The 12,760-nt window shown below is 37.9% G+C and overlaps 1 protein-coding gene across 4 annotated transcripts in view; it reads left to right on the forward strand.

Moving 5' to 3' along the window:
* The window catches only part of LOC139142733 (putative ankyrin repeat protein RF_0381), a 51,226-nt gene extending 39,125 nt beyond the window's left edge, over window positions 1-12,101 (forward strand). For 3 of the 4 annotated variants that reach the window (XM_070712841.1, XM_070712843.1, XM_070712844.1), the window contains 7 exons: window positions 341-436; window positions 3,184-3,264; window positions 3,427-3,525; window positions 5,470-5,568; window positions 6,767-6,868; window positions 7,248-7,331; window positions 10,008-12,101. In XM_070712841.1, the coding sequence (XP_070568942.1) occupies window positions 341-436; window positions 3,184-3,264; window positions 3,427-3,525; window positions 5,470-5,568; window positions 6,767-6,868; window positions 7,248-7,331; window positions 10,008-10,091 (645 nt within the window). In that variant the 3' untranslated portion in view covers window positions 10,092-12,101. Of the gene's footprint in view, window positions 1-340; window positions 437-3,183; window positions 3,265-3,426; window positions 3,526-5,469; window positions 5,569-6,766; window positions 6,869-7,247; window positions 7,332-8,069; window positions 8,120-10,007 lie in introns of all 4 variants that reach the window. The other variant, XM_070712842.1, reaches the window with a different exon arrangement.
* Window positions 12,102-12,760: the final 659 nt, after the last annotated feature.

A 12,760-nucleotide genomic window follows, 5' to 3' on the forward strand; every position in this document is an offset into this window, starting at 1 on the left:
AATTTCTTGACGCTGCTAGAGTAAGCCCTTCTAACTGGGCATGCGCGGCGGTAGATAGGGCCAAAGTTAAAAGAATATGTGACGTTAGCTCGGAAGCAACTAGGGTATGTTATAGAAGAATAATCAGACGACATTGATGAGAAGAAATCGGAACTTCCACGAATTTTCACAGCTCTACCCAATATATATCACCTTGAAAATTGCTCTATTTGATCAGAAGCACCATCTTGCGATAAAACAAGATGACACCATTTAATTTCTACCTAAAATACCACGCCGCCATTATGTGATAAATGGTCAATTAGCGCAACCTGTTCTGCCTTTTCTTATCTCCCACCAGGGTGGTTCCACGCCGCTCTTTCTGGCGGCAAAGAACGGTCACACTGACACAGTTCGGGTTCTCAAAGAGGCCGGCGCTGATGTCAGTCAGCGGAAGGTAAGTCAGACCCTTTTCTCAATTCTACGTGTTAAACGAAAAAGGGAAGTAGATCAGCTGATATTAACATCCGAAAATACTTCTCACTCTGTTTGAGTTTAAAAAATTCTACCACGGCTTGGTGAGGCTCCATTGCGTGTACATATGCCATCACATACAAGACGCCCAATGTGAATGTGGTTAGTAACCTAAACGCCTTAATTAATGACCATCCGAAGTTCATCGACCATGTCTTCTCAATTTTAACTTATTGACTCTATATCGAGATAAAACTGAACGGTTATTGTCGCCATCTGATGTGTTAAATGCTAAATAATAGCCAGCTATCCATTCTATTCAAAAGGCATCATTTAGCATTGTACAAGTTTGCAGATCTGACAGTAATGTGGCATTATCAATGGTCAATATTCACCTGCCTGCGATCGTGCACTATACACTAGGGAGTCCAAATCCTGTCTTTGAAGTCCGTCCCTCTTAAAAGTTTTTTATAAGTCTGAAAGGTATAGTTTAGATATAACAGCTGTTTAATAAGCATCGTGGAATATTGGCCGTGGATATTGCCATTGGGACTTACATGTGTTCAGTCATGGTGACAGGTTCTGGTTTTCTTCTGTGTCATAAATTTATCGCAAATTAATCTCAGGTCACATCCTCGGAAAGTCAAACTTCAATCCAATCCGACAGGAGGCCATATCTGTTCGTGCACAATAGAACTAAATAACATAATTGCACAATGTCGATTTTCGGTCATGATATACGACACAATATATGCCCATCTATTTGGCTACGATTATCACATTCAAGTTCGAGGAGTTGATGTAAGGTAACAACGTGCATGCCAGGGACTTGATAAAGCGAAAACGTTGAATTTTAATTCATAAATTCAGAGTGTCACAATACCTGGTAGAGGGCAGTATTACCATTTCGAAATTTATCCATCCCAAAAGAACTTGGTAACCATCGGTACTTTTCCTGATAGAATTGCATTCGTAAAATATGACTGATTTCGACCATATGGATTCAGGAGAAGAACTTTTCATTACCAGGGAGATCACTACTTTGAAAAAGATGTGCATCATATTTATTTGCGTTTTGCTGTACTTCGCCATTTATTCTCAAAGATCTTGCAGCTATTACTAAACCCACAGAATCTGTGCACCCTACAATCATATCTTGTGACAACGATGGTTACAAATTGAATTTTGCATTTACCAAATTTATCTTTTCCGAAGTTTCGACAATGAAACTCAACGATACAGGCAATTGTGTACTCGACAACAACTAACCAGTTGCTTGCACCTGTTCTCCAAATCTGGAAGTTGCGTCGAGACAGAAAATTCGATCCCTCCTGAATAGTATCAGAGGCGTTATGTAGACCACAAACCGAGCCCAGGTCATGTATTACTAAAAACGGTGAATTGGAATTTTAGTCGCGGCAGAATATCTCGGCGAGGACTTGATAAATATTGACGTAAAATATTCCGTCAATTTTTCGGTCTGTACCACACAACAGAATGCGTTTCGTTTGATGCAACAACCGGTAAAGGGCAGCTTAACGTAACCCTTATATTCACTAGCGGAACACCATAAAATTAAATGCCATACGTACGGTCCATTATGTGACCGTTGATAAAATTCCATTGGACAGCATCTGCAGAAACGAACTCTGAAAAGAAGTCTTTGTAAAAAGTTTTTCTAATGGATGTAACCTGAATTCAATCGCGAGCATCGACAAAGACACGTGTGACCCATATAACCTGTAAGTTATTCTCGTGAGCAGCCAAAATGCACTGTAGGCCATTAAGTGAACGGCACTCAGGTAAACGGCGAAACCCTGTGATGAAATTCATGTTGACACGGTCGATGTTCAACTGCACATCTGCGTTCTTAATGTGTCGCTGACATGACACTGTAAAGATGAATAACGGCCGATGGGGATTGTTTGTTTTCTCGTCAACTGTTCTAGAATGGCATCGGCAGGTGTACGGCATTCTAAAAGGCATTAAGATTTTAAAGCTTGCCTGATACAGTTTTGGTAATTGACAGTTGTGAGGCTGTTCAGGAAATGTTGTTCACATTAAGGATGAATATCACACTTATACTTGTGTAAAAGCCTTAGTTAACGATACAGAAGCATGCTAATGGAACCATGGTTATATGATTCGAGTGTTTTATGTCTGTATCCATAAATGTATTTATCAATATGTAGTTCATATGTATCTGGGAATGTGTAGTGTAGTGTACTGTATGAGGCGTATTCATGTCTGTGTGTATGTCTGTATGTCTGTCTGTATGCATGCATGCATGTATGTATGTATGTATGTATGTATGTATGTATGTATGTATGTATGTATGTATGTATGTATGTACATATATGTATGTAAGCTTATGTTTGTTTGTCTATGGGTACATTCGTGGATGGCTGATTAACTTGCTGGCGAGACGTATCAAGGTGTGTTTGGCGGGACTGGAACAGGAAACCGATAGAGTGATAGAGATGATAGGCAATGGAAAAGTGGGATGGATTGAGGCATTGACAGGAATAATGGAAAGATTGGTTTGATAAGTTGATACGAATCACGATAGCAATAGGACGACAATGGTCAACGTAAATGCAATCGCTGTGAGGAAGAGGGATTTTATTCTGATAGACAAAGCATAGCAATGTCTGAGTATACACAGACCTACAGTCATTCAAGTCTCGTGGCGAAGTAGTGATGAGGTTATTCGCGTTTTCCTGTCAACAGGGTGAAGTGTCGCCGTTACAGATAGCCGCACAGAATGGCCACCTTCTTACGCTGGAGTATTTGATTAAGAGTGGTGCTACGGTAAGGAAAGTCATGATGTTTTCAATTTGCTTAAACTGTCAGCCATATCGCCATCCTCCATTCGATTCGAAAACGAAATTGACAATGTCTTATTTGGCTGAATTACTTTGTGAGATTTCTCGATCGTTGACTCTCGTGCAATTGTTGTAAATTTTGCTCCAGGAACTGACCGGCGCGTTCCACTCTGCCATCGAGAAAGGTTACATTGACGTTGTGAGACTTTTGAAAGACTCCGGGGCGAATGTTGAGGCCAAAACAACGGTGAGTCAAAAAAGTGCATCATCTTTGCTGAGCTCTTTGCGTTATTAGCGCCTCGACTGGACGCGACGGCGCAGTTATTCCCACCCATCGCCAAGCTATGAGTATGAAGTGACTCTAGACTCGCGCTCCATGCTTGTGGTGAGGTGTCATTGGCTTGGCGCTCTACAGGAAACATATTTGGCAAGACTTGCAAAGGAGCTATTGATCATGTTTTTTTCAGTACAAATAGCTCTGCACACGCGTTGTCACCCAATGAATTTGTTTCTTAGCGTTCAATACACATTTGGTATGGCTGGCACAATATAATTCGTTCTTTATATAGAGGCCGCTCAATGCAAATCTCTTCACATTCGGTGCGTTCTGGTTATTTGAGTTCCCTGTATAGCATTGAATCCTGACCAAACGTCATTTCCAGAGTAGCATGCAAAATCACTATTGACATTATACCGAATAAAACATCACTTTGCCAGCTACCGCGTGCCATTGGCGCTGTTCGGATTCATATAATTTCAACTCGTCTGATGTTGAGAGGAAATCCTTACACTGTACCCTAGACCCTTCTCGAGGGTCTATGACTGTACCCTTGATCTGTGGTTCAAGTCTATGATATCAGTCATCTGGAAATCTGTCTCTGGCATTCATGTCCTTTCATTTGAAAATGTACAGTCGTTGGAAAGCGATACAGCTGAGTTACACTGGAAAATATAACGTGCTGTATCGCGACTAGCCTACTGCGCAGACTCTGCATATAGCGACAGCCAAAGCTTCAATGAAGTCCAATCGACGTCCAATCAGTGACGCACAAAATACATATTGTTATTAGGGTTATTGTAAGGGACTGGTCAGTTCTTCGGCCGGGGGGGGGGCGGTGGATTATTTTTTGCCGACGTCAAAAAGTGGCTGACCCCCCCCCCTATTCCAAATTTTGAAAACAGGGTGACCCCCCTATCTCAAATTTCGAAAAAAAAAAAAAAAAAAAAAAAAAAAAAAAAAAAAAATATATATATATATATATATATATATATATATATATATATATATATATATATATATATAAATTAAATTGTTGACATGTCAGTTGTAAGATAGGAATTTCAAAACACAGCTAATAATGACAAAAAACTGCCTTTTTAACTGTTATTTTGGTCATAAAAAAGGATCATTCTGCAGAAAACCTGAGACACAAAGGAAAACAGTTGCATCAATGACAACGAAAGATATCTTGTCATTTTTCTATCTCTAAAATAAGCCACTTATCAAATATATATTGTGAAATATTTGTGCATGTTGCTTTCTCATACTGAATTCTCATACAGAAACAGAAAAGTATCAGGAATTTGTCATGCTTTTCATATGAAATGCAGATTTCATAATGGTACACTTTCACTTAGCAAACATCAAGATATCTCTAGCATATATCTCTGATTTATCAAAGTATGGCGTCCGAAGGGCGCATCGAAAAATATGAAACGATCCTGATATTTCTGATATATATGTCTTGCACATTAAAGTCATGCACCGGAAGGGCGTGCTGAAAAATGTCTGATATATTAAAGTAATGTGCTCGAAGAGCACGCTGAAAAATGTTGAACACACAGATATCTCTGATGTATATATGCCTGATATGTTAAGTTGGGCCTGCTGAAAAATTGTTCTGATATTAAAGTTACGCGCCCAAAGGGCGCACCGAAAAATGCAACTGAATGGTGAAATTTGTGGCTGACACGATGCATTTTAGGCAATGATGAGCCTGTGTCGAAATTCAAAAACACACTGACCCCCCCCCCCCTATTGGGCATTTCAAAAACATGGTGACTCCCCCTATCACCAAAGTCAAAAACAGGGTGACCCCCCCCCCCATGAATCCACCGCCCCCCCAGGCCGAAGAAACTGACCAGTCCCTAAATTTTGCTAATTTTGACATGTCTTACTGCATTTACGCAGGCTGGCGATTATCCAATACACCTGGCTGCATGGAACGGCCGAAGCAATATAATTCAGTACCTCCTAAAAATGGGCGCGAAAATCAATGCCACAAACAAGGTAAGGTTTCTGAAAATATTGAAGCACCTCAAACTGTGTCTTTAGATTTTTATTTATTTATTTATCTATCTATTTATTCATATTTATACTGGTTAGTTCTGATTTCCAGGGAGACGCTAGTGTGATGTGACTCGAAAGTGATGCGTCTAATAAAACGTGTCAATGGATGGACAAACGCAGACTGTATATTTCCTTTCAGGGCGCCGCCGCTAATTTGGAGTAATTATGTTATCCAATTGAGCGATTTGTATTCTGAGGACAAACTAAACGTCATCAATTAAAAGGGATGGACCATTCGATTTTTGAAGAGGGTGATCAATAAAGTATGCAAATATGTATGATAATCACTTTTGCATTTCAACTCCTCCGACCTTATTTAAAATATATTTCACTTTGCAAGTATTTTCTCAGTAACAAGCGAAGCATTGAGTAGTTTCCCCCAATCCAACACTTCTTTGCGTTTCCAACCCGTAAAACTCTGTTAAATTTGTCAAAACTGCAGAGCCGCATTATCTCCGATATCTTCCCCATTTTTCACGAATTTTGCATTTTTTTCAATCATTTTGACTGACACTTCCAAAGATTTAATGGTCGATATACTAAAACTTCTATTTTGAATTAAATTTTATCAGCAAAAGATACCGTAAATCATTCGGCTTCTGAGGTGTTGAACACTAATTATTAATATTCCAACATAAATATCTGTATATAGTCTGAGATGAATGCTTAAATATGAATTTAACGTACCGCCACTAGTTATTTATTTTCGCATACGCGAATGGTTCAGTAAAGATTTAATCAACCAAGATAAAATACTAGGTCTCAAAACACGTCAGGGAAATTAAGAAAAGGTAAAACGAAATGGCAATAATGGACAAATTGGCACCGGATAAAAGTTCGGCTCTGAACTAATGACCCAAAGATAACTTGGGCTTATACTCTTTTATGGTTTAGAGAGAAACCGGCTTGCATTACCCTAATATATGTGTGATGGTTATTCGACTTCAAGACCCTTGACATGCAAATCTGGTGGTCGTACACTCAGGTTTACACTGATTCAAATACTTCTTCTAAATTTCTCTCGATGGAGACATCACCTTTCAACAGAAAGGACGAGAGTGTGATAATATCAAAGCATTGTAACTGCGATCAATAGTAAACCGTGAATATTGTTGTTATTTTTTTCTTACTTGTCTAGGGTGGCGACACCGCCTTACATTACGCCGCATTTTGTGGCGAGAAAGAGACAATGGAAGTGCTCCTGAACAATGGTGCAGATTCTTTCGTGGAAAACAATAAGGTAAGCTAGCCAGGGAATTTATAGATCATTTGAACTTCATTAGAGAATCGCATTTGCTGTTTCGAAAATAATGATGATCATGATTCTAGCATCGTTAAATGTGATGATGACGATAGCGATGATGATGATGATGATGATGATGACGACGACGACGACGACGATGATGATGATGATACAATCATTATCGTCGCTATATTTGCTACACCAGTAAAATCTAGTATGGCTCTCTCAAGCTTTATTTTTTTCCTACAAAAAATCTCAATTATACAGAAATATTTTCTCTGAGAACGCACGTCAGTATTTTGTTCACTTTCTGTTCGTGTCCATGGCAATAGTAAAATTAAATTACATGTGGTATTTTGTGTCTGTGTGGCCGCAGGGTGAGACAGCCTTCGACAGAGCAGAACAGGAAAACAATCAAGAATGTGCCTCTATTCTGAGGCCATACCACAGAGCGAATAAAGTAAGTAAACCGTGGTGTTTTGATCACGTGTTATGTCAGGGGTGAGGGGAAGGTGTTAGGAAAGACTGAGAGGCGTACACCAGAAGTAAATAGGCCGTAGACGGACCTGCAAGCTAAGGCGTAAATTTACTGACCGCATGTCAAGAAGTTATTTCAACATTGCGAGAGACTTATGCTATAACAAAAACTCGCCAAAATGGCGCCTTTTTACCTGTTCTTTCTAAAACGCAGAAAACTGAGAGGGTACGTTGTTTAACATACGAAGATAACCATTAAAAATTAAAGAATAAAATAAGGCGGTTTACGCTTGACGTATATTATAATTTGGTTAGAATATTGTGGACATAAGTTTTTTAGCATGAAAGTATCTCATTGGTGGAAATATTGTGATGCATCTTTTTCATGCCTTTCTTAGACCGCCACTTCAACTTGACGCAAACTTTTATCTCCGAGTCTGTTTTATGCACACACAAATACTTCCCGAAATCTGGACAAGTTTGTTTGCTTTTGGAAGTGACGTCACTGTCTGGAAATATCTCTCTCTGGCTAACATCGATGTACAATCAGGCGTAGTTACACATACACGGGTTTAAACGGTTTGGTCAGATAGCTGACATGGCTTTCTAGTATAGTCGCTCAGAACTGTAAAATATTTGGCGCCTGCGCACAACTTCCAGCGATTTATTGAATGTCGCCCTCAGCAGGCCGATGTTCTTAACCATATTTCTGACTTTTCAGGCATGTGCATCGATGAGCTATCGCATCGCTTACTCGACCAGTAGTTACAGGTGAATCGTACGATAACAGCGTTCAATAGATGTAACATAACATGCACAAAGTCAGAAACGTTTTTTTGCAAACAGTAATTTTCCATCGAATAATTACCTTGTAAACCCAACGTACTTTCTGTTGGTACACGAGTTTATGTTTCTCCTATTCATCCTTATAAATGTATTGCACACTTTCTGGTACCGGTATACGATAGTACAATCATTTGTAACATTAATAAAATTAACCATAGTGCAAGACTAGCTTGTCTGGAACAGTTGCAATATTTAATGTCAGCACAAATGTGTAGAAGTCCAAGTTGTAACTTGTTACAATTCCACGCTACAAACAATTGTGACTTAAAGCATTTTATCTTGTCCAAAAGAATTGTTTCCGATGGCGGCTATCTTTACTGGCTTTTCCTTAAAAAGCACAGAATTACGGCGTTGTTTGTGTATACGACAACACTCCGTCCATTTAATTACAAAGTTGGTGAAAAAGACGCTCGAAAACAGATGCTCTGTACAAGTCTAGTGAACATTTATCCTTTTACTTAGCCCAAAAACACCGTAGATTATTCCTGTGTGGCGGTTTCGTTGTATGAGTTACAGCTGGCATAATATGGAAGACAAGTTCACTTCTAAAATCACGTCTACTAAATTTGGATCTCTCCTTTCGATTGTCGGACAAGTATATGATAAAACTTTTCGAATTTTCATTTTGTGATTATTCAGTTAACATTTGTTGTCAATGTCATTTAAATGGATAAAGTTCTAAGTTTCCAAATTATTTTGCTTATTTTTTCAAGTGAGGGGTTATGTTGTTTTGCTAACTAAAACAGGTTGAGTTATCAATCACCCAATCTCTACCCACACGATGCGTACACACTTAACATTAATATGTTGATTACATATTTCTTGTATGTACCGTTAAGTATATCATAGGAGTGTTTATTGTTGTATCTACAAGAGTGAGTAGAGATCTGACAAGTGGCATTTCAGCATGGTTCAATGAATAGGGTAATATGAACAGTTGCTCATATGAAACAAAAATAACCGAAATAATTTAGAAAGATATCGACTTTGTCCCATGAGTCCCATACAAAGGCATATCTTCATTGAAATCATGAAATCCAATCAAGACAAGAAGTTCAGATTATGCTGTTCGTTTCTTTCTCCCACGTGAGAATACCAGTGACGTCATCTTATTCTTCTGGAGATGTTCATAAAATTTAAATATCTCGGTAAACTAGTGAGGGGTAGTTATCTGAAATACTGTATCACTAACGCGGTCCAACCACGTTTACCAACACAAATGTGGAAAACTAAGCCCAAAATCGAAAGGAGGGATTTCATACAATGTTAATTAGGGTTTAAGAGAAGTTAATGTTAAACTGTCGAAAGAATTTTTCATCCTGTTTATGTGTCGTCTGTAATGTTTAAACCAGCTTATGCACAGTTCCCTACACATAATTTACAACTAATTATAATGGTCAACTTCCTTTTTTTGGTTAACTTCTTCTATTTTTAAGGGAAAAGAGTTGTAACTTTCGATGATATTTTGGGCGCTATCTTTGGTGTAGCTCATATCTTCCTCTTTCATAAGAACGTTGAAATATCAAATATCAGCTTTGTACTCGCAACGCAGTGGGTACAACATGAGTTTACACTGTTATTTTGACAAATGTATTCCAGTCCCGACTGAAAATCAGTGGTCAACACTACTGGCCGCTACTTGACTACCAGGCATTTCGATGTGATCTTTGGATTGTATTTACAAATTTAAGCAGAACAACACAAATAGGACACATAAAAGTTATCGCCGCAGAGATTTATTAAGTATCAAACATATCCAGATATGAGTTCCTGATTTTATTGTAAATCATTTTTCTTCTTCTACCCTTTACAGTCATACACAGGTTTAAGAACAGTGGTCGTCACATCAAGCGAGACGCCTGTGCGCCTTCAGGTTCAACTTCTGGACAACTCGTGAACGAAAACTGCCGAAGATAACCGAACAAATTCCGAGTCAAAGCAATGGTGCAATAGATTCCCATAGGAGTACTAAGACAATAAAGTCTATTTTTGCATTTCGTGTATCGAAACAATTTTATTGTTATCAGAAATTCCTATTTTGACAAATCAAACAATTGTGTAAAGATAAGTAAAACACATTTTGAAACAAAGTAAGAAAAGGGAAAATATATCGAACGCAAATGTGTAGTTCCGACATTCCACCCTATTCGATGTAAGACCAGCGGACTTTATAACAATAGTACAAAATAACACATGGTCAAGAAACAGTATTGTGGATCTAGTCGGAGCTACACACATATCATTCTATTCTTATCTTTTCATGAAATAATCGAGCGACGAAAAAGAATATTTTCATAGATTGCAACGACGGAATCGCTCAATTCTCACAAATATTTACATGCACGAATGATAAACCAAATAGAGAAAATTTAACCTGAAACTGAACGTATCAAGGCAAATTTCAAGGTTTTTTTCACGCCTAGTATTTGTTCGTACAAATTAATTTTGTGGTAACATTCTGTGTGCAGATATTTAGATATTGTTATATTGGGTAGAGCTTTGTTGACTACGCCGCTAGTTTTTAAAGCTACCAAACAAAAAAGTTTAGATATTCAGTTCATATTTCATTAGAATTAGCATAGGAAGCGATGCACAAGTTAAAGTTGCGCACAATACGTAAAACGTTATGTTTTGAAAAGGCTTGTTATTTTTTAAGTTTTTACAAGTTTTTCAACATTTTTGACATAACGGAGAGTTGTGATATTGATGAAACATTGACTCCTGTACAATATCTGTTTCAGTGTATTGTATAAATGTTTGACGGAACAAACACACGAGGGACTGTCCCTCATAGACGTTACATTTCTTGAAAGCCCAGTGATGACCACGACTGATGATCTGCACAGAATGATATTTGAAAAAAAAGAACTATAGAGGGCGGTTGACCAAATAAGACTTTCAAAGTAATTTCTGATCGCACAGCCTGTTAATTTAAGTAAGGAAAAACACACACGATTTGATTTAGAGGAATTCTTCGTCTTTAATGATATCAGCCAATTATTGATTTTCAATCGGGTGTCATGTACAAAAGTGCGCCCCTAAAATGTTTCGTGCCCAACACAATGCTTTTACTTTTTTTCTACATATGTAGCTTGGCGTTGAGAAGGCAACGTTAACAACCCGGATGCTCAATAAACCAGCTAATCGGAGTAACAAAATTTGAAACGAATATGAACATTTATATAATGCAAGTTCTTGTAGAATCCATTGTGATTATGACATACGCTGGGACTTTTATAAAATGTCTACATTGAGTCTTACAGCAGCATACAGACAGTCGGCAGAGCAGTTCCCGCCTACGGTAACTTTTAATTAAAGCCGTTGTATTTTAAGAAGAAAACGATTCGTTTATTCAATCTGTTCTCGGACACGTCTGCTCCTGTGGCATTAATGATTTAGATTCAGAGTAAATCTGAACTCTTGAATCAGAATACGAACCTGAACGCAACCTAAATCTATTTGTGCCACAGAAATGCTGTTTCGGTTGTATTTGCTGGATACCAATATCAACGAAAATATTGAATATACAAGTTACCAAAGAAACCAGCAAACATAATTACCAACCTAAGTCGTTCTGAATTCAAAGCAAACCGCTCCCTTGTTAATATTAACCTGTCTGGTTCTTCAAGTTCACCGAGCATATTTGTTCAGTTCTTGGAATTACACCATTAGTTCACCTTTTTTATTTCATTTTTCTACGAATTTAAACCAGATTGTCATAATCAATGATCAACAATTAGCAGTGAAAAGTCACTAAACAATGTGGAGCTATTTGATATTTCTCTATCTTGTATTATTTAGTTCATGTTTAGATATTTTGCAAGTTTGTAATGATTTCAAGTTCGCACTGGTATGTTTAATGTGATTTTTTAAGAAAAATAAAAGGTGCGGTGTTAATATGTGTAAAGTTCGCTCGATTGTCTTTGTATGTGCATATTTCGAAATCCAAATAGAGATGACGAAACTCACTGAAATGATAGAATCCTGGTGAGACATCAGTTGTAGTGTTGAACTAAGATGAATAGTAGAAAGAGGGTAACAGTGATGATAACATGTTTGGTTTTTGTGGTATTAATTGCGTTTTTTCATTTCACTCATGATGTTTTGAAAAAGTCATACACTGTGAGCGGGTAAGCGTAAACGCTTCTCAGATGTGGGATGAGATATTAGAGTTTAGTAGCGATTGCGCCCTCTACAGTCAGAGTCGTGTTTTCTCGGCAGTCATCGGTACACTATAAAGACTTCGGTACCATTATCATGAAAACTATAATAAATATGATGTTCGGTCACAACAACCGCATTTGTAAGGCTTTGTGATTCACCACCTTGTTTAACCATCAGAAAGAAGAAAAGCTTTCGTCTTTCGATTGTAGAATTATCAAAATTGTTTAAATCATTTCATCGGTAGGCATAATAGTCCGTTTACCCACAGATTAATACACTGTACTTTAGTTTGAATTCATTACATTATTCTTTGTAAAATGCATCACGAATAAGACATCATTTTTGGGTAATTTTCTCTCTCTATTTTTTAATCCACTGCTTGTAGCGCACGAAAGTATCAGC

The sequence above is a fragment of the Ptychodera flava genome, chromosome 10, assembly GCF_041260155.1.
Source record: "Ptychodera flava strain L36383 chromosome 10, AS_Pfla_20210202, whole genome shotgun sequence".
Lineage (NCBI taxonomy): Eukaryota > Metazoa > Hemichordata > Enteropneusta > Ptychoderidae > Ptychodera > Ptychodera flava.